Here is a 23,376-nt window from a genome sequence, read left to right as displayed (position 1 = left end):
TCATTACATAAAATTTCATCGTATACAGTATGACGTGGGGGGGATATTTTCAGACCCATTGCTCTCTTCCCCCACTATTACTCAGGAGTACCGTATCCTCCCACCCCCTCCATGTAACTTTATAAAAATATAGTGACACTTAAGAGAGAGTGCAGTTATCTCCCCACTCCCTGGATAGCGCATTCCCCTCCACCCCCAGCTTTTCCTTCTGTCTTTGGGGCAGTCCCCATCCATTGTCCCTCTCCCTTTCACTTTTACTTCCTCTTGATCTGGTCAGCCCTCCTCTAGCTTTGCAGTCTGTCTGTCTCCCTTCCTTCGTTGCTCCTGAAATGAATGAAGAAAGGAGGAAGGCTATGTGGAACAGGTGAACTAGGTGCGCATGCACACATACATATGTTCACAATGCACGGAAGCATGTCACAATGCATACAATATACCAGCCATGGGACGGTTTCCAGGGAGTTTTCTTACTCTCTGGTGTGCTGTCACTCATTTATCATGCGGCCTATAGCTGGATCTGATCTAGTAGGACATTAAAGTTGAAAGATCTGGATGAGCTAGAAAGAAACACGCTTCCCTTGCCCAAGACTTTCCAAGAGCTCCTTCAAGTGCAAGTAGGCTGTAAAAGTTGCATATTGGTTCCAGAAACCCATCTGATACTTGGGAAGAGTGACATATTAAACGGGTTTCTTAAGCAAAGTGAGGTAATTATGAAAGGAGGAAGTGTATCTCTTAAGCAGAGGTGTTCTGTTTTGCCATCTTGTTGCTGCCGATGTGAAATAAGACAGCAGGGATTTCCCGAAGTGTTATTCAAAGTGGCATGTTTTGCTTTATTTAGTGATGTTCTGCTGTTTGGGGTTCAGTAATCACATTTTTAAAAAACCACCAATTTTGTTCAATTTAATATTTGTAATCCTTGGGGTCAGGACCTCTAATTTTGATCCAAATGGATGCGAAGTACTGTGAACACACAAGAAGTGTCTCTGGATTGTGCTTGTCTTACTAATGTAAAAAATATTTAGGGTGCCACATGGTTCCAAATACATAAACTTTTGTATCTGTATTCACGGAGCCTGTGAAGTAGGCTCTAGTCTGTGAAAACTTCCATTACAATATTAGGGTTTAATGTATTTGTTCATTATGTTTCTATACTGCCCAATAGCTGAAGCTCTCTAGGTGCCAAAAGACTTTTATATATTGTTTATAGTAAGCTAAGATGGAAGCTACTCTAGAAGTAATTGTAATAGAAGGCACAGAGTGTAAACAACTTTCTATGTGTTGGGCTATCCTATATTGTGTAGTTACTGGCGAGTATCCTGGTTCCACTTTGCTCTTTGGCATACATTGGAGTCAGTATAATCTCATGTGATTCCTTAAAACGGTGACACATTTCAGATCTGCTTCTGTACTAGTCCACTACAGATTATTCTGGTGCAAGCTTTCATGGAGTAGAGCCTGATGAATTGGGCTCTAGTCCAAAAAAGGTAATGCTGTAAGAAATGTTAGGTGCCATGAGCGGACTCCTAGTTTTTCTCACAAACAGTGGAACACTTCATATTTAAAAAGGCAACGAGGTGCAGTCTTGATAATATAAGCTTTGAGGTGATGTAATAGAATTTCCTACCAGCAACTGCTATCAGGAAGTATCAGGAAGGGTGTGGGTCTTGGAAACAAGAGCTGATAAACACAGTGTGGGTTGGTTTCTGATTGAGCATACAGGTTCTTACTGTATAGAGGCTTATCCCTTAAAACAACATTAGATTTTTGTGGCTAAAAATGTTTTAGTACAAAACATTTGCAAAGAAAATCAGAAAGAAAGCTTTATTAACTCCTGTGTGGTAGGAGAGAGAGGTCAGCCCTTTTCACATAACCATTCTAGCTTAGCTGGTTGCAGTTAAGATACTGACACTTGGAATTGTTTTATTACCATTCTACTTGTAAATTTTACAAAGTGCATATGGAAGCTTTTGTGAGTACAATATTTACTCAACTTGGAATACTGTAAGTAGGGAAGCTGTACAATCTTAAGCATAATTGGGAGTGGTTTGATTCATAGAATCATAGATCATAGAATCATAGAATAGTAGGGTTGGAAGGGGCCTACAAGGCCATCGAGTCCAACCCCCTGCTCAATGCAGGAATCCAAGTCAGAGCATCCCTGACAAATGGCTGTCCAGCCTCGTCTTGAAGGCCTCCAGTGTGGGAGAGCCCACCACCTCCCCAGGTAATTGGTTCCATTGCCGTATTGCTCTGACACTCAGGAAGTTTTTCCTGATGTTCAGTCGGAATCTGGCTTCCTGTAACTTGAGCCCATTATTCCGTGTCCTGCACTCTGGGATGATCAAGAAGAGATCCTGGCCTTCTTCTCTGTGACAACCTTTCAAGTACTTGAAGAGTGCTATCATATCTCCCCTCAGTCTTCTCTTCTCAAGGCTAAACATGCCCAGTTCTTTCAGTCTCTCTTCATAGGGCTTTGTTTCCAGTCCCCTGATCATCTTTGTTGCCCTCCTTTGAACCCTCTCCAGCTTGTCTGCATCCTTCTTAAAGTGTGGTGCCCAGAACTGGACACAGTACTCCAGATGAGGCCTAACCAGTGCTGAGTAGAGGGGAACTAGTACTTCCCGGGATTTGGAAGCGATGCTTCTATGAATGCAGCCCAAAATAGCATTTCCCTTTTTTGCAGCCACATCACATTGTTGGCTCATATTCAGCTTGTGATCGACGACAATTCCAAGATCCTTCTCGCTCGTAGTGTGGTTGAGCCACGTATCCCCCATCTTGTAACTGTGCATTTGGTTTCTTTTTCCTAGGTGCAGAACTTGGCATTTGTCCCTATTAAATGCCATTCTGTTGTTTTCTGCCCAGCACTCCAGTCTATCCAGATCACTTTGAATTTTGTTTCTGTCTTCCAAAGTATTAGCTATCCCTCCCAATTTTGTGTCATCTGCAAATTTGATCAGCATTCCCTGCACCTCCTCCTCCAAGTCATTAATAAAAATATTGAAGAGCACTGGGCCCAGGACTGAGCCCTGCGGTACCCCACTCGTTACCTCTCCCCAGCTTGAGAAGGTCCCATTGATAAGCACTCTTTGAGTCCGATTCTGTAGCCAACTGTGGATCCACATGATCGTTGTTTCATCTAGCCCAGTTTGAGCTAGTTTGCTCATCAGGATATCATGGGGCACTTTGTCGAAAGCTTTGCTGAAGTCGAGGTATATGATGTCTACAGCATTCCCACGGTCTACAAGGGAGGTGACTTGATCAAAAAATGAGATCAGATTTGTCTGGCAGGACTTGTTTTTGACAAATCCATGTTGGCTTCGAGTAATCACGGCATTGTTGTCAAGGTGCTTCCAGATGGATTGCTTTATGATCTGCTCCAGAATTTTCCCAGGGATTGATGTCAGACTGACTGGTCTGTAGTTCCCAGGTTCCTCCTTTTTACCCTTTTTGAAGATAGGGACAACGTTAGCCCTCCTCCAGTCATCTGGCACTTCCCCGGTCCTCCATGATTTCTCAAAGAGAATAGACAGCGGTTCTGAGAGTTCTTCTGCCAGTTCCTTTATGACTCTAGGATGCAGTTCATCTGGCCCTGGAGATTTGAACTCATTCAAAGTAATGAGGTGTTCCTTGACCATATGCCTGTCGATCTCAAGCTGCAATCCTGCCCCTTCAGCCTGTACTTCGCCTTTGCCAGGGGGGTCATAGACCCTCTTTTGGGAGAAGACTGAGCCAAAGTAGGAATTGAGCACCTCTGCCTTTTCTTTGTCCTCTGTTATCATTTTGCCATCCTTATTTAATAGCTGAACAACCATTTCTTTCCTCTGCCTTTTACTATGCACGTAGCTGAAGAAAGCCTTTTTGTTGTTTTTAGCATCCCTCGCTAACCTCACCTCGTTCTCCGCTTTAGCCTTCCTGACGCCATCCCTGCAATTCTGTGCTACCTGCCTGTACTCTTCCTTTGTTACTTGGCCTTCTTTCCACTTCCTATATGTGTCCTTTTTTGTTTTCAGGTCATCCCTAAGCTTTTTGTGAAGCCACATTGGCTTCTTCTGTTGTCTTCCACCTTTTCTTCTTGTTGGAATTGTTTGTGATTGTGCCTTGAGAATTTCCTTTTTTAAAAGTTCCCACCCATCTTGGACTCCTTTTCTCGCTAGCATTGCTTGCCATGGGACCTTACTGATCATTGTTCTGAGTTTATTAAAATCAGCTTTCCTAAAATCCAGGGTACGCGTTTGACTACACTCGGCTTTTGCTTCCCTTAGAACCAAGAACTCAAGTACAACATGGTCGCTTTCCCCCAGAGTTCCTGTAACTGCTACTTTATCCACTAAGTCATCTCTGTTGGTTAGGATCAAGTCAAGGATAGCCGATCCTCTAGTTCCTTCCTCTACTTTCTGTAGGAGGAAGTTATCCGCCACACAAGTCAGGAATTTCCTGGAGGGGCCATGTTTTGCAGAATTTGTCTCCCAACAAATATCGGGGAAATTGAAGTCCCCCATTACTACTACATCATGCTTCCTTAAAACATTGGCTATTTGCTTTTCAAAAGTTTCATCCTTGTCTTCTCCTTGATTGGGTGGCCGGTAGTAGACTCCGACCACCAGGTTCCTTTTATTCTTTGCTCCATTTATTTCAACCCAGATGCTCTCGATGGGGCTACCAAGCTCCTCCTCCTGTATTTCTGTGCAGAGATATGTATTTTTCACATACAGTGCAACCCCGCCTCCCTTTCTGTTCCTCCTGTTCTTTTTGAACAAGTTATATCCTTCAACTGCTGTATTCCAGTCATGAGAGTCATCCCACCAAGTCTCAGTTATACCTATCAAGTCATAATTTCCCTCCTGTATTAAGAGTTCAAGTTCGTTCTGTTTGTTTCCCATACTCTGGGCATTAGTATATAGACATCGAAGACCATGTGCTTCATAGTCTGGCTTTCTTCCTACCTGTGTCTGAAGACTATTATTGGACGCTATCAGAGCTGTTCTCTCCGTTGCAGTGCATGCGCCTACGTCCATTGTTACCCCCAACATTACATCTCCCTTCCCCGTAGGATTCAGTTTAAAGCCCTCCTGATGAAGTTCTTCATGCTGTGGCCAAACACATTCTTCCCAGCCTTTGTGAGGTGCAACCCATCCCTAGCCAACAGCCCATCTTCCAGGAAGTATAGCCCGTGGTCCCAGAATCCAAATCTCTCTCGTCGGCACCACCTTCGTAGCCAGTCATTCACCCGGAGTATTTTTCGTTCCCTTTCTATCCCTCTTCTAACTACTGGAAGGATGGATGAGAAAACTATCTGGGCCCCAAAGTTCTTGAGTTTCCTTCCCAAAGCTTCAAAGTCTGACGTGATCTCTTCGTAGCTCCGCTTGGCGGTATCATTTGTTCCCACATGGATGAGAAGAAAGGGATACCTGTCAGTGGGCTTTATGAGTGCAGGCAACCTTTCAGTCACGTCTCTAATCTGTCCTCCCGGGAGACAACATACCTGGCGAGTCCACGGGTCTTCGCGACATACTTGGGTCTCGATCCCACGCAGCAAGGAGTCTCCCACTACTACCACTCTTCTCTTCTTCTTCTTGTAGGCCTGGGTTTCATCGCCTCTGTTTGACTGACCTTTAGCCTCTTGCTCACTCTCATGCAGGTTCCCCTGTGAGTCTTCCTCTGCAGGCTGTCCTCCAGTCTCATCCGCAAGTACCTGGAATCGGTTCCACAGCTCCACCGCTTCCACTGGTGCAGAGTGTCGTCTAGTTCTTCTTCTCCTAACTGTCACCGTTTTCCAAGGAGTATCCTCTACTCCATTTTTCTTCACCTCAGCATTTCCCACTGCCTCATCTTGCTGTTGCTCTTCAAGCTTGTGGTCTGCCCTTTGCTGCTGTAGTTCCCCCATTCTGTCCAAGAACTCTTCGTGTTCTCTTATTCCCCGGAGGGTTGACAGTCGCCGCTCCAGTCCACTTACTTTTTCCTCCAGCAGCGTGATCAACTTGCACTTGTTGCAGGTGTAGGCCATGTTGTTCTCAGGCAAGAAAACAAACATTGCACACACCTTGCAGGTCACCACCACTGGAGAGTCTTGTCCTTCCATAGCCTCTTTTCCCTTTTTGTGTCTAGCTTTGTGATTGTTCTAGACTAGCCTGTGCCTGCTCCTCTACTCAGTAGAGGTTAAAAGCAGAGTCCCACTGGTGTGGAAGTGTGTGTTACAAGACAAATAAATGAAAAAAAGTTAGTAAAAAAAAAAAAATAAATAATAAAAAAAAATGTTAGTGGCCTCCCCCTTGACCTCCCCTGCCGAACTCCCCTGGCCAACTCCTGTTTGCTCCCCCTGCTCGCTCCCCCTGTTCGCTCGCTCTCTGGGAGCTTGCCTGCTTCTGTAGTCCCTGGACCAGCTGGAGCAGCTTGCTCTGCTCTGCTCTTCTCAGCTGGGAGGCGGGAAACAGACTGAAGCTTCCCGCCCAGTCAGCTGCTGGCAGTACTCAGGCCACACCCCTCCAATTCAGTTGGAGCTCTCAGAAGCTCCTGGTGAGCTCACAGCCAGTCAGAAGGATAAAGGGCAGCGCCCTGGGCTTCCTGCAACCCACTTACCTCTTAGCCTCTGTCTCCTTTGTCTCCTTTGTCTCTTCAACCACTGCAACTCCCCTGGCCAACTCCTGTTTGCTCCCCCTGTTCGCTCGCTCTGTTCGCTCGCTCTCTGGGAGCTTGCCTGCTTCTGTAGTCCCTGGACCAGCTGGAGCAGCTTGCTCTGCTCTGCTCTGCTCAGCTGGGAGGCGGGAAACAGACTGAAGCTTCCCGCCCAGTCAGCTGCTGGCAGTACTCAGGCCACACCCCTCCAATTCAGTTGGAGCTCTCAGAAGCTCCTGGTGAGCTCACAGCCAGTCAGAAGGATAAAGGGCAGCGCCCTGGGCTTCCTGCAACCCACTTACCTCTTAGCCTCTGTCTCCTTTGTCTCTTCAACCACTGCAACTCCCTTGGCCAACTCCTGTTTGCTCCCCCTGCTCGCTCGCTCTGTTCGCTCGCTCTCTGGGAGCTTGCCTGCTTCTGTAGTCCCTGGACCAGCTGGAGCAGCTTGCTCTGCTCTGCTCTGCTCAGCTGGGAGGCGGGAAACAGACTGAAGCTTCCCACCCAGTCAGCTGCTGGCAGTACTCAGGCCACACCCCTCCAATTCAGTTGGAGCTCTCAGAAGCTCCTGGTGAGCTCACAGCCAGTCAGAAGGATAAAGGGCAGCGCCCTGGGCTTCCTGCAACAGCTCTGTAGGACTTATTCTTAACTAAATATGCCTATGATTATTGCAAACCCATCAAGGATTGATAAAGCACTTCAAACAGAGTATTACGGTAACTACCATCCCTTTTCATTGTGCTTTATTTGAACAGTGGCCCATTGCTGAAGGTTTCAGTTCTTACTCTACAAAACTTCAGTAAGATTTTGTGTGTTTACTTTAAAGATTGTACCTATTGTTAGTCTACTCTAAAGTCCCATTCATTTCAGTGGGTCTGCTCTAAGTAGGAGTGATATTGGATATAATCCTAAGTGTCTGAGAATTTGCACTTAAAATAAACTTTCCATCAACCAACACACATTTAGGATTTGTCTCCTCAAGGTCTGAAACTAGACTTTAAACATGTGATCTCTACTATTGAGGTTATTTGTAAGGTTAATAGCATGGTGGTTTAAGTTTCACCTTGCCTGATAATATATAATAAGCCATAGCCCACTATTCCTGTAAGAGAACAACCATGATTGCAATTATGTGTGTGTTGGCATCCTTTTCTGTCTCCAGTATACTTTAAAAATTGGACTAAATAGTGGATTCATAGTACAAAAAAGGAACCTAGTCAATGAAGCTCACAATTTGTAAGATATAAATTACATTCTGGAACTTTCAGTTCTTTGAATTGCTGAGGGAGCAATTCAGTAAGTCAGGTCATCCTTACAACTATTTGGGGATTGCTTTACATTGAGTTTGATGTGTTTCAATACAGTATGCTGGCCCAGTACAGTCACCTGAACCTTGATTCAGGTGATCTGAAACCATCTTTGGCACTGCCTTTCACCTTTCTTCCTCCATGTGTGAGAGAAGGAAAGTGTAAGCTCCTGCTTTTACTTTAGAACAAATTATAGCTTTATGTTACATAACATCCAAACTCTGTGAGCTGTGGTTTGCTCTAACTAAAGTTTGTTGAAACAAAGCAGGGTTAAAGAGCTGATGTAAAGCGGTTGCAAAGAACTATAAATTAGGGAATCCCCAGTTAAATTCCCACTTCTACCATGAACTCACTAGGTGGCCTTAGGGAAGCTGCCCTCTCTCAGCCTCAGCCCCCCCCCCCCCGAAATACGTGGGACAGTGCTAACTTACCTTACAGGCTTGTTGTAAGGATTACAGCTGGACAGTGCATGTGGACACTTGGAAGTGCTATACAGATGTTAAGTATTAACAAACTGGTTTCAGATCCTGGTTTAACTAACTGTAGTTAGAACAAACCACAGTTGCCCAAGGTTGGGTATAACATGGAACTTGATTTCTAAAGTAAAAACAGAACCTATCACTCTTCTCCTCATATGTGGACAAAGAGTGGGGAGCACAAAGGCTTGAGGTTTGCTGTAGCTTAATGCAGATCACCTAAACCAGGCATGGACAACTCGTGGCCCTGCAGGTGGTTTGGCCTACCAGATCCCATCAGCCGTAGCCAGTGTAGTCAGTAGTAATGGATGATGGGTGTTGTAGGCCAAACCATCTGGAGTGCCACAAGTTGGCTAACCCCTGACCTAAACCAGGGTCTCTAAACCATAATCTGAATTGGGCCTTTGTGTCATAGATCTTTGATGGCTGACTGTAAGGGATTGTGTTTACTTTCTTCTACAAAGGATGCGAGTGGATTTGTTTGGCTTTGTGGCTAGGAAATATTGATGCCTCAAAATCTGCAAGCTTTCAAGATAAGACCGTTCTCGGGAGCATTTTCTCTGTTTGAGCTCAGAATGGAAACCCATCTCAACTTTTCAGCCCTGCAGTCAGCAAAGTAATTACGTGATTCAAGAGCTTGCATATTCTTTCAACCACAGATATTTCTAAGAATTGCTGCTTGTTGCAGGTGAGGCGGGAGGGTGTGCTCCTGGTCTTAAGAACTGGTCTCTGCTAATATTGGATCTTGATGAAGGCCAAATCCTGATTCTTTGCTTTCTGGATGCTGGTAGAGAGTGGTAGGCTATCAGTTTTTGCTGGCACTTGCTGATGACATGAAACTGGGAGTACTAATGTACTTGAGATTTGTATTTTGAAGACATCTTAAATTTTCCTGTTTGTGTTTAGACTGGTCTGGTATGCTTTATCTAACCTACAGGAACAGGCTATTTTTGCTTGCTCATTTGGTGGAGTTGTCAGGCAACATCTTGAGATCTTAGAAAATCCCAACTTAACAGTATTTTATTTTTGCTCCCTAAAAGCCCAACATTAGCCAAAGCTGTGAAGTATAGGACAGTTTTCTTACCTTAATTGTTTCTGAATTAAACTGGTTTTTGTTTATCTGTGTAATAGGCTTTTAGAACCATATGAAATATTGAATGTTGTAATCAGGACACATTTTCCCAAATAATACTTTGCAGACAAATATACAGGAAGCATTTTCAGTTTGTGTGAAATGTTTTGACGTGTGCTTTCTAAAAATCCCTCTTTTAACAACTGTTATGAACCTCATGCATAAAGAATAAACTCCTTTGGGCTTGTTTAAAAGAAAAGTCAGAGAGCAGCTGCTCAGTTATCCCTCAGTGTTCATAACTAGAGTAGTGGTGAAGAGCATGAACTCTGAGAGGGAAGTCTGTAGTTCAAATCTCAGTTTATTCTGGGAGGCCTTTGTCAAGCTGCTATTTCCTTGTCTCAGGCTCTTATCTATAGAATGGCAATAATACTGGCCTATGTTACTTGGTGATAGAGAAATTGTCAAAAATGGAATGTTGAAGTGCTCAGAATACTTGGGGAGAGCAGTATATAATACCAAAATATTATTATGGTTTGCAATAACAATATAATGTTTCCCAAGTTTCCACAACTTCATGCTTCTGCTGAAAGAGCAAAAGTCTCTGGTTGGTGGTAACTCCTGTTGCAGAAATTGCAAAATATAAGTACACATTATCAAGTTGTCTACTGAACAGTTGTTGCTAGAAGTTAATGTGATAGCTATTTACTATTGAAGACACTAGTTCTGAAATAGATAGTAGTAAGGTGTACCCTAACATAGTGGGTAACAACAAAACAGATCACTTCCAAGGATAGGTTGAAATAACAGTAAGCAAATTCCCCCAGCTCTTCAGTTTATTTATTCACTTATATCCCACCTTTTCATTAACAAAACATCTGAGGTAGTTCACAGCATAATTTGAAACATTAAAACTTATCAGTAAGAATAATGTATGGGATTTCATATGAACTATTGTTGCAAAAATGCTTTAGCTATTATAATTTCCAACTATCCTAAACAAATAGACTTTCAACTTGCCTGTTTATTTTTCTTAGAGTAAAATAGGAATTTCTGTTGTGGATAGGATACCTTTTTCCTCTTCTGAGCCATGGTAACCTGTAATTGTACTGACAGATTCAGTAACCACATTGTAACCTAATTCTAACTGAACTTCTGATAATGTTACGTTAATCTTTGTAATTACAATAGTGTCCTTGGAAAAGGAAAGGAAGCATTCCCATACTTGGCACAAAGGGCTAAGCTACAGGTTGTTTTGTCTTCCCATTCTTAAAATAAGGGTTTGTCAAAATACACTGAGATTTGGAGGATGAGTTTCTGCAAGTTGAGTATTAAGAAACTTGCAATCTAATTTGATTCTGGCTTGTATCTCAACACAGATTTGGAGATGGGAGGGGTAATTGCAAGGGGAAGTCTGTTATACCCCTGTCTCTTGAAGTCACTCTTCCCTCCTTGCTGCAGTGACTGTGTTGTATCATTTCACATGTTTATAGCATACTGTAGTGTCATGCTTTGCAGAGTAGTGTAAGCAAAACTCAGATCCCTGCCCTGAAGAGCTTGGAATTTTGACTGTGGGGGAGGTGATGAAAGGAGGAGAGAAATGGGGAGAAATGAATGTGAGCAAATGCAGTTGTACGTCAGGCCTCGTTACAGTTATGGATTTGGGGTGAAGCCATATAATTAATGGAGAAGGTAGATTTTGAGGGAGGAAGAACAATTAGATGTTCTTGGAGTTCCAGGTAACAGAAAATGGGTAAATAAGTTGAGAGTGTGTAGCTGAGGGTGGAGGAGTATAGTGGGAAATAAGGACAGAAAGACAAGGTGGGGCACTGCTGTGGAGAACTTCTAAGAAAAGCCAGGAGTTTATGCTGGATCCTGAAGGTGGAAAGAAGTTTTTTAAAGATTTTTACCCAGTTTGTACATAATAGCAGCAAATCGTGGGTTAATTAATTAACCCATGATTTGCTGTGACATGTGCGGGATGCATTCTGCTGCCATTTTGAATATTCAAAACCCCATCAGGCTGATCACGGGTTGCTATGTGATATCTGAACCTGGACACTTTAGGTTAATTGTGCATTAAACAATCCACAGATAACCTACAATTCTAAACTGCAAGAATTGAATGACTTCAGCAATACCATTTTGAATAGAAATGCAAAGATTGAGGTGGGACGGAGCAGGTTGATGCCACCAGATTAAAGGCCAACTGAGCAACCAGCCCCATTTCTGGAGCACACATTTTTTGAGAGCCCTTGCAGGTGGTCTTTCTGAGTCTAGCAAGAACTGAGAAGATAAATTCTCAGGGTCCCTTTTTTTCCTTAGTCAGCATGGAGGATTCAGCCGCTCCTAGCACTCCAGAAACCTCTGCCCCAAGATGTCAGGGCAAGGCCTCAGCCCAAATTCAGTGCCACCTTGTATCATTCATGCAAGAAACACAGCCCTGCTTGACTGGTCCACCCATCTGTCATAGTTGGGGGAGACCAATTCTTTCCGAAGTTTGGCAATGCACCAGTGGGTATTCAAGATGATTTCTCAAGAGATACTCTTTGGTGTGCTGCTTTTCCATGTCATCTGCTATGTGAAAATATGATTGTGCTTGCATTCAAATTTTGCGAACATTACCCAGGAAATTGTTTTATCTCCTGAAATGTTCAAGACAAGTTTTGTTCTCTATTATTTTTGTAGGGGTTTTTACTCTCAAAAGCTCAAGGTGAAAAATAAAGCTGGGCAAGTCCCAGGCAACAAGATGCCCTGTTGATTCCTAATCATTACTTTTCAGAGGAGGAGGAGGAACAGCAGCAGCCTATTCCTCTTGGGCTCACACAGCCTCAGGCGAGTGCACGCACGAAGGCCACAGAGTAGTTGCTCACCTTTGCTGCAGTATCTTGCAAACCAGCACCTTATTTACCAGTCTTAAGAATATGAAACATGCATAACTCAGCAGTATGTTTAATAAAACTCAGCGGTATATTCATAAAGTGAAAAAGTATGGATTCTTCCATTTTCATTCAGGCAATAATTTAAAAAATACCCAGAGCAATGTAGAACTGCAAACTTCTTGCACCCTCAAATTCCTATCAACTGGCAAATAAGAAAAAAATAAAACAAAAACTTAAGAGAAACTATCAACATTATGGTAAATCAAAGCAATACTTATGTAATCTAGACTTTCAAATAGCATCTAGACCTCTGCATTTAATATAGAAACAAAAATCACAATTTCTGGAGAAAAAGGCTGAGAAATGAATATCCCTATAATCTTTTATTTTTAAGAATGATCAGTGAAATTACTTCATAAGACTTCCCCCAAACTTTTTCCTTTTTCTTCTTTTTCCTATCTTCTGTGGGTTATTCTGTCCCTATGTTTTCTCCTAGTTTTTAGCATCCCCAACTGTTTGCTTAACCTAAACAGTACTAGGGCAATCTTTCAGCTCTCTGCCTGTGTTAAAGAGCCAGGAGACACAAGTGGTCATCTGTCTTGGAAAAAAGTGTTGTGGTAGCAAGGTTGCTGAAGAGGGTCAAGAAAGGGGGCTGGCAAACTGAAAGGCTCATTTGCTACATACCCTTGTTTGCTGTTTGGGTTACTTCCTTGCCAGTGTGTACTTGCAGTGAACTCTGAATTCCAAGTAGGTCACGAAGAGTCGGACACGACTGAACGACTGAACAAAGGCATGTGTGAGAAGATTATACTGTTGGTAGAGCGGGTGGGATGGGGGTGGAAGAAGCTCAGTTCCACATAGAAAATTGGTGTGTCATGATAAACCTGTTAAGGGAGCATGCCTCTTTCTGATGGATTTTTGAATGCTTTGGGGGATTTCCCAGTAGAAAAAGCTGGTGTTCCAGCTGAGACCCTAGCCTCACTGTGGAGCAGTGAGATGCGGAGGGCCATCGACTCGATTGCACCAGAGTGCCCTCTCCAGTACTGTGGAACCTGTTCGGCTCCCTGGTATACTGGGGAGCTACAGGCAATGAAACACGCTGGATGTCAGCTAGAGCGCAAATGGCACAAGTCTCGAAGCGAAGATAACCAAGCACACTCTACAGCACATAATCATGCCTATTGTATGGTGGTGCGGGCAGCTTACTTTGCTGTCTCCATTGTGTCCTCAAGTAGCTGTCCAGTGGAGCTCTTTTGGCTGGTCTGGGGGCTGTTAACACTCCCCAGCAAATGGGGCCGTGGTCCCCTCAAGGACCCACTGTGACTTTTTTTAATCACACTTTGAGGACAAAACTGCTTGTCTTCACAACAAGCTTGATGCTGTTAGTGCAGCTCCAGTCGAGGTCTCTGACGCTACCATCTGCCCAATTTTGTGAGATCAGTTTCAGTTGTGGCAGCCTGATGATGTGGACAAGATGCTTGCAGCAGTGCAACTGACCATGTGCCCTCTCGATCCTTGCCTTGTCTGGCTAATAAAAGCTAGCCAAGGGGGTATGACTGTGTGGGTCCAGGACATGGTGAATGCTTCCCTTTGGGTGGTCCCTGTTGTCCTTAAGGAGGCAGTAGAGCGATCACTCCTGAAGAAGCCCACTCTTGGCCCAATGGTATTAGACAACTATCGCCCCGTTGCAAATACCCCCTTTTTAGGGAAGGTTCTGGAGATGGTAGTGGTGGAACAACTAGAGGCACTCTTGGAGGATACTGATTATCTAGACCCACTTCAGTCTGGGTTTTGTCCTGGTTACAGGACTGAATCAGCCTTGGTCACCCTGATGGATGACCTTTATCGAGAGAGGGACAGGGGGAGTGCAACCCTGTTACTTCGATTTGATCTCTCATCGGCTTTTGATACCATTGTCCATGGTATCCTCCTGGATCAACTCTGTGGGATGGGTATCGGAGGCACTGTGTTACAGTGGTTCCAGTCCTACTTGCGAGGCTGATTTCAGAAAGTAACATTGGGTGACCATTCCTTGGCCCCTTGGCAGTTGAGCCAAGTTGAGCTATGGGGTTCCGCAGGGTACCATCTTGTCCCCAATGTTATTTAACATCTATATGAAGTCGCTGGGAGCAGTCATTAGGGGATCTGGAGCCAAGTGCCATCAGTATGCTGAAAACACACAGCTCTATCTCACTGTGACATCTGAATCAGGAGAGGCTGTGCAAGTACTGGACCAGTGTCTGAACTCAGTAATGGGCTGGATGATGGCCAATAACCTGAAACTGAATCCTGACAAGATGGAAGCCCTGTGGGTGAGTGGTTCCTGAGTCCAGGAGATAGACTTATTGCTGGTTCTGGATGGGATTACGCTCCCTCTGAAGGAGCAGGTTCGTACTCTGGGGGTACGCCTAGATCTGTTATTGTGGGTGGAAGCCCAAGTGGCTGTGACGGCTTGGAGTGCCTTTTACCAGCTTCAGCTGGTTCTCCAGCTATGACCTCTCCTGGACAGGGATAGCATGACCAAAGTGGTACAAGCACTAGTAACCCCAAGGCTGGGTTACTGCAATGCGCTCCATGTGGGGCTGCCCTTAAGGCTGGTTCAGAAGCTGGAGCTAGTGCAGAAGGCAGCAGCTCAGTGGTTGTCAGGAGCTGCCCCTTTCCAGCATGTAACTCCTTTGCTGAGGGAACTGCACTGGCTGCCTATTCGCTACCGGGCCAGGTTTAAGGTTTTGGTACTAGTGTACAAAGCCCTAAAGAACTTGGGACCAGGGTGCATGAGAAAGCACCTTCTCCCTTACCAACCTGCCTGGTCGCTGAGGTCATTGGAGAGCTTGCTCTTGGTGGTTCCATATGGACCTATGGCCAGATCGGGAGTCCAGCAGGAGAAGACCCTTCAGCATGGTGACCCCCTTTCTTTGGAATTCCCTGCCTCTGGAGGTCAGTCTGGCACCAACACTGCATTGTTTCCAGCACCTCCTAAAAACAGCACTGTTCCAGGAGGCATTCCTTAATTGGTCAGTTACAGTTTTTATTGGCATTGTGTTTTTCAACAAGTATAATTTTAATGTGGTGTTTTAAATCTTTTTATTTATTGTTTTATTCCTTGTGTTCACCACTCCAATATCTGTTCTAGATATGGAATGGTATATAAATACTGTAAATAAATAAAATAGTGATTTTGTTTATCATGAAGCTTGGTGTAGGGTTAACCACTGAATTTTCCCTTTATAAACCGCTTTCAGTGCCATTTTTTCGTAGAAAGGCAGGATTCGAATTACTTAAATAAATAAACCCTAAGTAACACCATTTGCTAAATGTTGCTGATACTAGTTGCCTTATGAGAATTATCTTGTTCTGACTTCCTTGCCCCTCTGTCTTAGGTTTTGGAGTTGTCCAACCTTCTGACCTTGAGTCAAATTAGGGACTGGGAGTAAAGTGCCTGAGGTTCCTTATAGCATTTGCATATGTCCAGGCTATATTTTATGAGAGCGATTCAGGAATAAGGGTTTGCTGATGTTGGGCAGTGATTTGCACAGCTGCCTTTACGCCTGAAGCAGAGGTTTGTTTATTTGATTTATATCCTGCCTTTTCACCAAAAATGGCACTCAAGACTTTATCAAGAGGTTGGTATCAGTGGTTTGGTGATATCAGTGGTTTGCTAACCTCCTATCATTTTTGCCTACTGATAGGAGTCAACATGCTTCAATTTGGGCACAAGAATTCCTTGACTGCAAATATAGGGATGTGTATAAACTTGGACAAGTTTTGTTCCTCTTATAAAAGTCCCCTGTGTTTGGAACAAAACTTGTCAGATGAAACATGCACACTTACATTTGAATATGCTCCTGGCCCATCTGCTGTCCGCTCATTTTACAGTTGGTACCCTGTGTAAACTCAAATGTACAAACAAAAATAGCTGTTCTTTTCACTCTTTAATGTTTCTTGTCTTTTTAGTGTCATAACCCCTCTTTATTCACCCCATTTTCTTTTTCTGCCTTCCCACACGTTTCTGGTTAGATTACTTTATTATTTTTTAAAAATAATTTCACTGGGGTGTTTTTTAAGTGGCAGTTAACTTATGGTAGATATATGCAAGGTCTAATTCTCAATATTTTCAAAGGGACAAGTGATCTTAGGAAGGAACCTTAGGAAGCTGCCTTATGCCAGACCACCATTGGTCTGTCTAGCCCAGTATTGTCTGCTCTAACTGACAGGGGCTCTCCAGGGTTTCAGGCAAAGAGAGAGGTCTTTCCTATCTCCTGCTATCTGAACCTTTTAACTGGAGATTGAATCTGGACTGTCTTTATGCAAAGCACTGTTCTGCCACTGAGCTTGGAAGTTTCATTTTTTTAAGGTAGCATTGGCTTCCTTCATCAAAGTGGAGGATAAGCCTAGCCAGGGGAGTAGGTTAGGCTGATCAAAAATGATTTGTCTAATGCCCTATGAGGTTCAAGTTGGAGTGGGAATTTGTACCACTGTTGTTTTCTTCATCCAAAGGTAAACTTAGTCACCACCTTGTGGTGGGTTTTCATGTTTGCTTAGAAAGTCTTTTGCCCTAGTTAGCTCTGAAAAAGGCAAGTTATCCTGATAGTCTACTAAAAACATTGGATCTTTTTGAATTTAATTGTAAGTGGAAAAAGTCAGTGACAGTCTAAAACAAAATGAAAACTATTGACCAGGAGACCAAGATCAAAACAAAGGCTTGGATTTTGAGTGTTCTATATTTCAACGTGCTTCAGAAATAGGATTGATACACTCTCAAGGACATATTCACCACTTAATATTGAGTTTGTATTATCAAATTTGAATCCACTTTTGTAAGCAAAATATTTAATGTAGAATGAAAATGAAAGTAGTCTGGGAAAAGGATTGCCTTTTTTCTAAAATGTGCCTGATCTGATATCAATCCACTGTTTTGTTCACAGGTCAGTATGGAAACCCTCTAAATCAACACATAAGACATTATGAAGGACTGTCATATGATGTAGATTCCTTACACCAAAAACACCAGCGTGCCAAAAGAGCAGTATCTCATGAAGACCAATTTTTACGCTTAGATTTTCATGCTCATGGAAGGTAAATACTATGTCAAGGTCTTTACTCCATGTCCATTAACATTAGTCAAATATAAATGGTAAAATACAATGTCCATATTTAGTTAAAATTTGAAGTTGGGGTTCTTACCCAATACTGTTAAATTCCTTAAGGTTGTTTTCATTCAGAGTACTGAGCAACAAACACGCTGCAAAATGAAAAGGGGGTGGGACCTAATTGGCCAGTCTTTGACTAGTCCATTTTGCAGTTTGGGGCAAAACATACTTAATGCCATTTTGTATATACATAGCTGTGTTTTGATCTGTGTTAATCTCACATATTCAGAGAATGAAAGCGAAATGGTTCCTTGCTGCAGGCTTGGTAACCTTAACAAGCAGCTGTATTCAGATATGATCTGTTCTTGAGTTTACAACTACACATCGGTACTACAGTAAACCACATGCAGTGTATCATACACCCATGTTTTTCCCGTTGACACCAGACATCTGTAATTTTCAAGTAATTAATGCAGATATTTCATAAGTTCTCAGGAAACTAAATGAAATCACTTACTATTAAAATGTGCTTTACATTCTTACAGTATGTGTTTTACATATTGGAAAAGGAACATACTACAGCATACACACTAAGGGCTAGCTTCCAAACTCTAATATTACTTGCCCAGAACAGCTCTGTGGATACAACACAGCCATGCAAAGGAAGTGACATATGAGCCAGTGCCACTACATTGTTCTGAAATTATCCACAGCTGAAAAAATAAGGTGGATGTGAATGGACTTGTCCTGAGTGTACCCCTCAGTCTAACTTTACAGACCTTTAGTTCTGCTCTATCTGTATTAATCAAATTAAATTCCAGTGTTTTTGTCCTATAAAATACAATTAAATGTAGTTTTAGTGGATAGTTCTGGAGTAGCACAGTTGACCACAGTTCTTTCAACAGAAACAAGGTGTGTTCACACCTATCCTTTAAAAGATCAGCCTAGTGTATTTATTGCATTTAGAGATCACTAGTTTATTCCCATATTAACAGTAAAGTATTTCACATCTGTGCTACTACTTTAGTAGGAAGCATGTTGCTTTCTTCTCTGCTCTCTTCTTAGACTGAAAAGTAATGGCTATCCCATATTCTATTATATTTCCAGCCAGTACTGTGTGTGTTTGCTGAGTTTTCCAGCAGTAAGCTAACACTAAACTACCACTGATCAAGAGCAAAATATACAGGAGTAGGGGGACATCCAGTAGTAAACCTCTGGTGTGAAAAATCATCCGTCTTATTCTAATGTAAAGGAATATGAAATTGCTAACTTAGGCTATTCAGTTGATCTTAATTTCTGTGTTGCGTGATCATAAGTGCCCAAGACAATTGGAAAAATAGGATAATCCGATAAACATAATAGTGTGGAGCAGGATTAATTATGAACAAGCTGGAGCAGCATGGAGGCAAAACAGTGAGAACCATTGTCATTTTAGGACCCAGGAAATTGGCCATATAAACAGTACAACAATAAAATACTTTATTGCTGAAATAAATTTGGTGGTAAGCTATAAGTGAAAACTGTGATTACCTTTTTATTTAAGACAACAATGGAAGATGATCATTTTGGTAGATTAAATGCCAAATTCATTATTGGAAAGCCATTTAAGCTACTATCTGGTTCTGGCTGTGAATTTTGCTTCCCTGACTTGGTCTGGTCCTGCCTGCCTGTTAGCTTAATTTCTTTCAGTTAGAGTTACTAACAAGCAGAAGTAAACATAGGCCCAGCTGAGTAATGGAGTGGATTACTGCTAAGGAGCTTTATCCTGTATTTGGCTTCCTGCTGGAAATGTAAGAGCAAGGAGAAATCGCCTCTGCTTCAACTGACAAATTAAAAAAAAAAAATCTGATTTCCACCAAGGTGTGTGGGTTTGGACACCGGGTAGTAGAAAACCATTTTTGAATCGCTTTTTAAAAACCGCCCCTGAAAACAGAAAACTCTCACTGCAGAGTTATTGCTGTCGACTTACTAAGTAAAGCTCACTTGGACCTGATAGATTATTTTTTCCTTCTGTAGTATTTTGTCTCCTGCTATAACACTTGGCTAAGTGGAGCTCTGTCTTGCAGTAGGCTGTTGCTTTAATCAGAGTTATATTTCTAATATACAAATATGCTATATCCTAATACACCCTAATTAAACATTAAATGTTTAGATCATAGTTAAGTGTTTTCCTATAAATAAGTTGAAATAGGAAGCATATAAAAATTATAATAAACATAACCATAAATGCATGGCTGGAATAGCAGGTATGGCAGACTACATGGGATTTTGGGAGCCTTGGATTGTGTTGATACCCTACGAATATCAAGACATGTGTACTCGAACCTTGCCCTTCTTGGCTGATTAAATCAGCCAACGTGAGACTGATGTCCTGGCCAAGGGAAATGATGAATGCCTCTTTGCAGGAGGAGGTTGTTCCCTCTTGTTTAAAAGAGGCAGTAAGAAGACCTTTATTAAAGAAACCTTCGTGTGACAAGAAGATACAACTATAGGCCAGTCTCAAATGTACCATTCTTGGCTAAGGTGATCAAGAAGGTGGTGGCATTACAACTCCAGATGCATCTGGATGATTCTGATTATCTGGATTCATTTCAATCAGGCTTTCAGCCAGTGTATAAGACTGACACTGCTTTGATCACCTTGGTGGATGACCTACACCGGGAACTGGATGGGAGAACGTGACACTATTAGTTCTCCTGGACCTCTTGGTGACATTCAGTACCATCAACCATTGTATCCTTCTGGAGTGCCTGGCAAGGCTGGACCTCAAGTGTGCTGTTTTGCAGTGGCTTTGGTCATTTCTGTTGGGTTGTGTCCAGAAGGTGGTGATGGAGATTACTGTTTGGTTTCACAGCCATTGGTCTATGGTGTTCTTTGGGGTTATATCTTTACATTATATTTCTATGAAACTGCTGGGAGAGGTCATTTGGAGTTTTGGAGTCAGGTGCCAGCAATATGCTGATGACACCCAGCTCTGTTGTTCTTTGCCATCTAACACCAAGGAAGCATTGTAACCCTTTAGTGTTGCCTGGGTTCAGTAATGGAATGGATGATTGTGAACGAGCTGAGGTTAAACCCAGATAAGTGTTGGTTAGTAGAAAGCCATTGGGATTCATCCTCTTCTGGAAGGGGTCATGCTTCCCCTGAATGATCAGGTTCGTAGCTCTTGGAGCCAATGTGGTGTAGTGGTTAGTGTGTTGGACGGGGACTCAGAAGACCTGTCTACACTCAGCCATGAAGCTCACTGGGTGGCTTTGAGCTAGTCTCTGACTCTCACCCTAATCTACCTCAGAGGATTGTTGTGAGGATAAAATGAGGAGGAGGAGGAGGATCATGTAAGCCATCTTGGGTTCCTTGAGGGAGAAAGGGGTGGGATATAAATGTAATAATAACTTTTAAAATTTGCTTGGGAACGCCCCTTGATTCTACTCTGTCCCTGGATTTTCAGGTGGTAAAAGTGGCAAGGAGTGTGTTTGCATAATTATGCTTGGTGTGCCAGCAGCAACTCTTCCTGAGTTGGTCTGACTTGACAACAGTTATCCATGCCTTGGTCACATCATGCTTAAGACTATTGTACAGCACAATACGTGGGGCTACCCTTGCTTAGTGTGAGGAAGCTATAACTGGTACAAAATGCAGCAGCTAGGCTGCTAACTACTGTACTGTATTGGGACTTTATTACGCCTGTCTTGAAAGACCTGTACTCGTTTTGGTTTTGTTAGGAACCTGCCAGGGTGTTAAGATCTGCAGGGGAAGCCCTTTTAGGCCACCATTACCCACAGAGGCTCATTTGTGAAAGCGGTTTCTCCTGTATCGCTCCCAAACTGCAGGATGCGCTCCCTCAAGAACTGCAGTTGGCTCCTGCTCTCTTGGCTTTTAGAAAGGGTGTGAAGATGCATCTTTTTCATCTAGCCTTATAAATTAGGTAGTTTTATTCTGATGTTTTAGTTTTTAATGTACTTCATTGTTTTAAGGTTTTATTGTTTTTAACTGCTGTGCACCACCTTGATGGCTTTTTAGCAAATAAGGTGGTATATAAAAGTTAATAATAAATAAAGGACAATGTGAAGGAAAGTGTTTAACAAATGTTCAGTATGTTCCTTTTCGCTCACATTTCAAGAGGCTATGTTCTGAGGTAGTTTTGCAACTTAAGAGCTAAATTTGAGTTCTGTCTTCTTCCCTTTGCAGACATTTTAACCTTAGAATGAAGAGAGATATGTCCCTCTTTAGTGATGACTTCAAGCTAGAGATATCCGATAAAGTAATTGATTATGATACCTCCCACATTTATACTGGGCACATTTATGGTAAGTTGGATAATATTTAACTTAATTTTAAGAAGTCTTTATCTATAAAAGTTACACTGAAGACACCCATCTCTCCTTTTCATCTAAATCCAAAGAAGCTATTCAAGTTTTAAACTGGTGATGTTGACAAGGGACTTGATGAGGACAAATAAATTGAAATTTAATCCAGAAAAGACAAACTTGCTCTTGGTCCATCGAAAGGCATATCAGGGAATAGTGATTCAACCTGTGTTGCAGTTATACTCCCCTTGAAGACCTGAGTTTGCAGTTTGGATGTACTCCTGGATTCAGGCCAGAAAATGGATGTTCAGGATTTTGGTGATGGCCAGGAGGTTATTTGCAGCCAAGGCTAGTGTGCCAACTGCATCTGTTCCTGGAGGTGTCAGATCTGGCTACAATGACTTGTGTCTTAGTTACATTCCATTTGGACTACTGTAACTCACTTTACATGGGACTCCTTGTGAAAAGTGTTTGGAAATTTAGAATCATAGAATAGTAGGGTTGGAAGGGGCCTATAAGTCCACTGAGTTCAACCCCCTGCTCAGTGCAGGAATCCAAGTCAGAGCATCCCTGACAGGTGGCTGTCCAGCCTCATCTTGAATGCCTCCAGTATGGGAGAGGCCACTACCACCCTAGGTAATTGGTTCCACTGTCGTAGTGCTCTAGCATGACATTTTTCCTGATGTTCAGCTGGAATCTGGCTTCCTGGAACTTGAGCCCATTGTTCCGTGTCCTGCACTCTGGGATGATCGAGAAGAGATCCTGGCCTGCCTCTCTGTGACAGCCTTTCAAGTACTTGAAGAGCGCTATCATATCTCCCCTCAGTCTTCTCTTCTCAAGGCTAAACATGCCCAGTTCTTTCAGTCTCTCTTCAAAGGGCTTTGTTTCCAGTCCCCTGATCATCTTTGTTGCCCTCCTCTGAACCCTCTCCAGTTTGTCTGCATCCTTCTTAAAGTGTGGTGCCCAGAACTGGACACAGTACTCCAGATGAGGCCTAAGCAGTGCTGAGTAGAGTGGAACTAGTACATCCCGGGCTTTGGAAGCTATGCTTCTATTAATTTGCCCTTTTTGTAGCCACATCACATTGTTGGCTCATATTCAGCTTGTGATCGACAACAATTTCAAGATCCTTCTTGCTTGTAGTGTTGTTCAGCCATGTATTCCCCATCTTGTCACTGTGCATTTGGTTTCTTCTTCCTAGATGCAGAACTTGGCATTTTTCCCTATTAAATGTCATTCTGTTGTTTTCTGCCCAGCGCAGAAAATTCTGCCCAGAATTTTCACAGGGATTGATGTCAGACTGACTGGTCTGTAGTTCCCAGGTTCCTCCTTTTTACCCTTTTTGAAGATAGAGACAAAATTAGCCCTTGTCCAGTCATCTGGCACTTCCCCCATCCTCCATGATTTCTCAAAGAGAATAGACAGCGGTTCTGAGAGTTCTTCTGCCAGTTCCTTTATTACCCTATGATGCAGTTCATCCGGCCCTGGAGATTTTAAACTAATTCAGAGTAATGAGGTGTTCCTTGACCATATGCCTATCGATCTCAAGCTGCAATCCTGCCTCTTTAGCCTGCACTTCGCCTTTACTGGGGGGTCATAGACCCTCTTTTGGGAGAAGACTGAGCCAAAGTAG

The 23,376-nt window shown here is 42.9% G+C and overlaps 1 protein-coding gene across 2 annotated transcripts in view; it reads left to right on the top strand.

Annotated features, from left to right (window-relative positions):
• The window catches only part of ADAM10 (ADAM metallopeptidase domain 10), a 72,145-nt gene that overhangs the window by 701 nt on the left and 48,068 nt on the right, over positions 1 to 23,376 (top strand). For both annotated transcript variants that reach the window (XM_084816592.1, XM_084816591.1), the window contains exons 2-3: positions 17,272 to 17,422; positions 21,625 to 21,743. In XM_084816592.1, coding sequence (XP_084672718.1) covers positions 21,641 to 21,743 — 103 coding nt within the window. In that variant the 5' untranslated portion in view covers positions 17,272 to 17,422; positions 21,625 to 21,640. The remainder of the gene's footprint in view (positions 1 to 17,271; positions 17,423 to 21,624; positions 21,744 to 23,376) is intronic.

Source organism: Heloderma suspectum, chromosome 11 (genome assembly GCF_057233095.1).
Source record: "Heloderma suspectum isolate Gila_16-S chromosome 11, 16-S_ref, whole genome shotgun sequence".
NCBI classification, from domain to species: domain Eukaryota; kingdom Metazoa; phylum Chordata; class Lepidosauria; order Squamata; family Helodermatidae; genus Heloderma; species Heloderma suspectum.
This window is presented reverse-complemented; position numbering and strand designations above follow the sequence as displayed.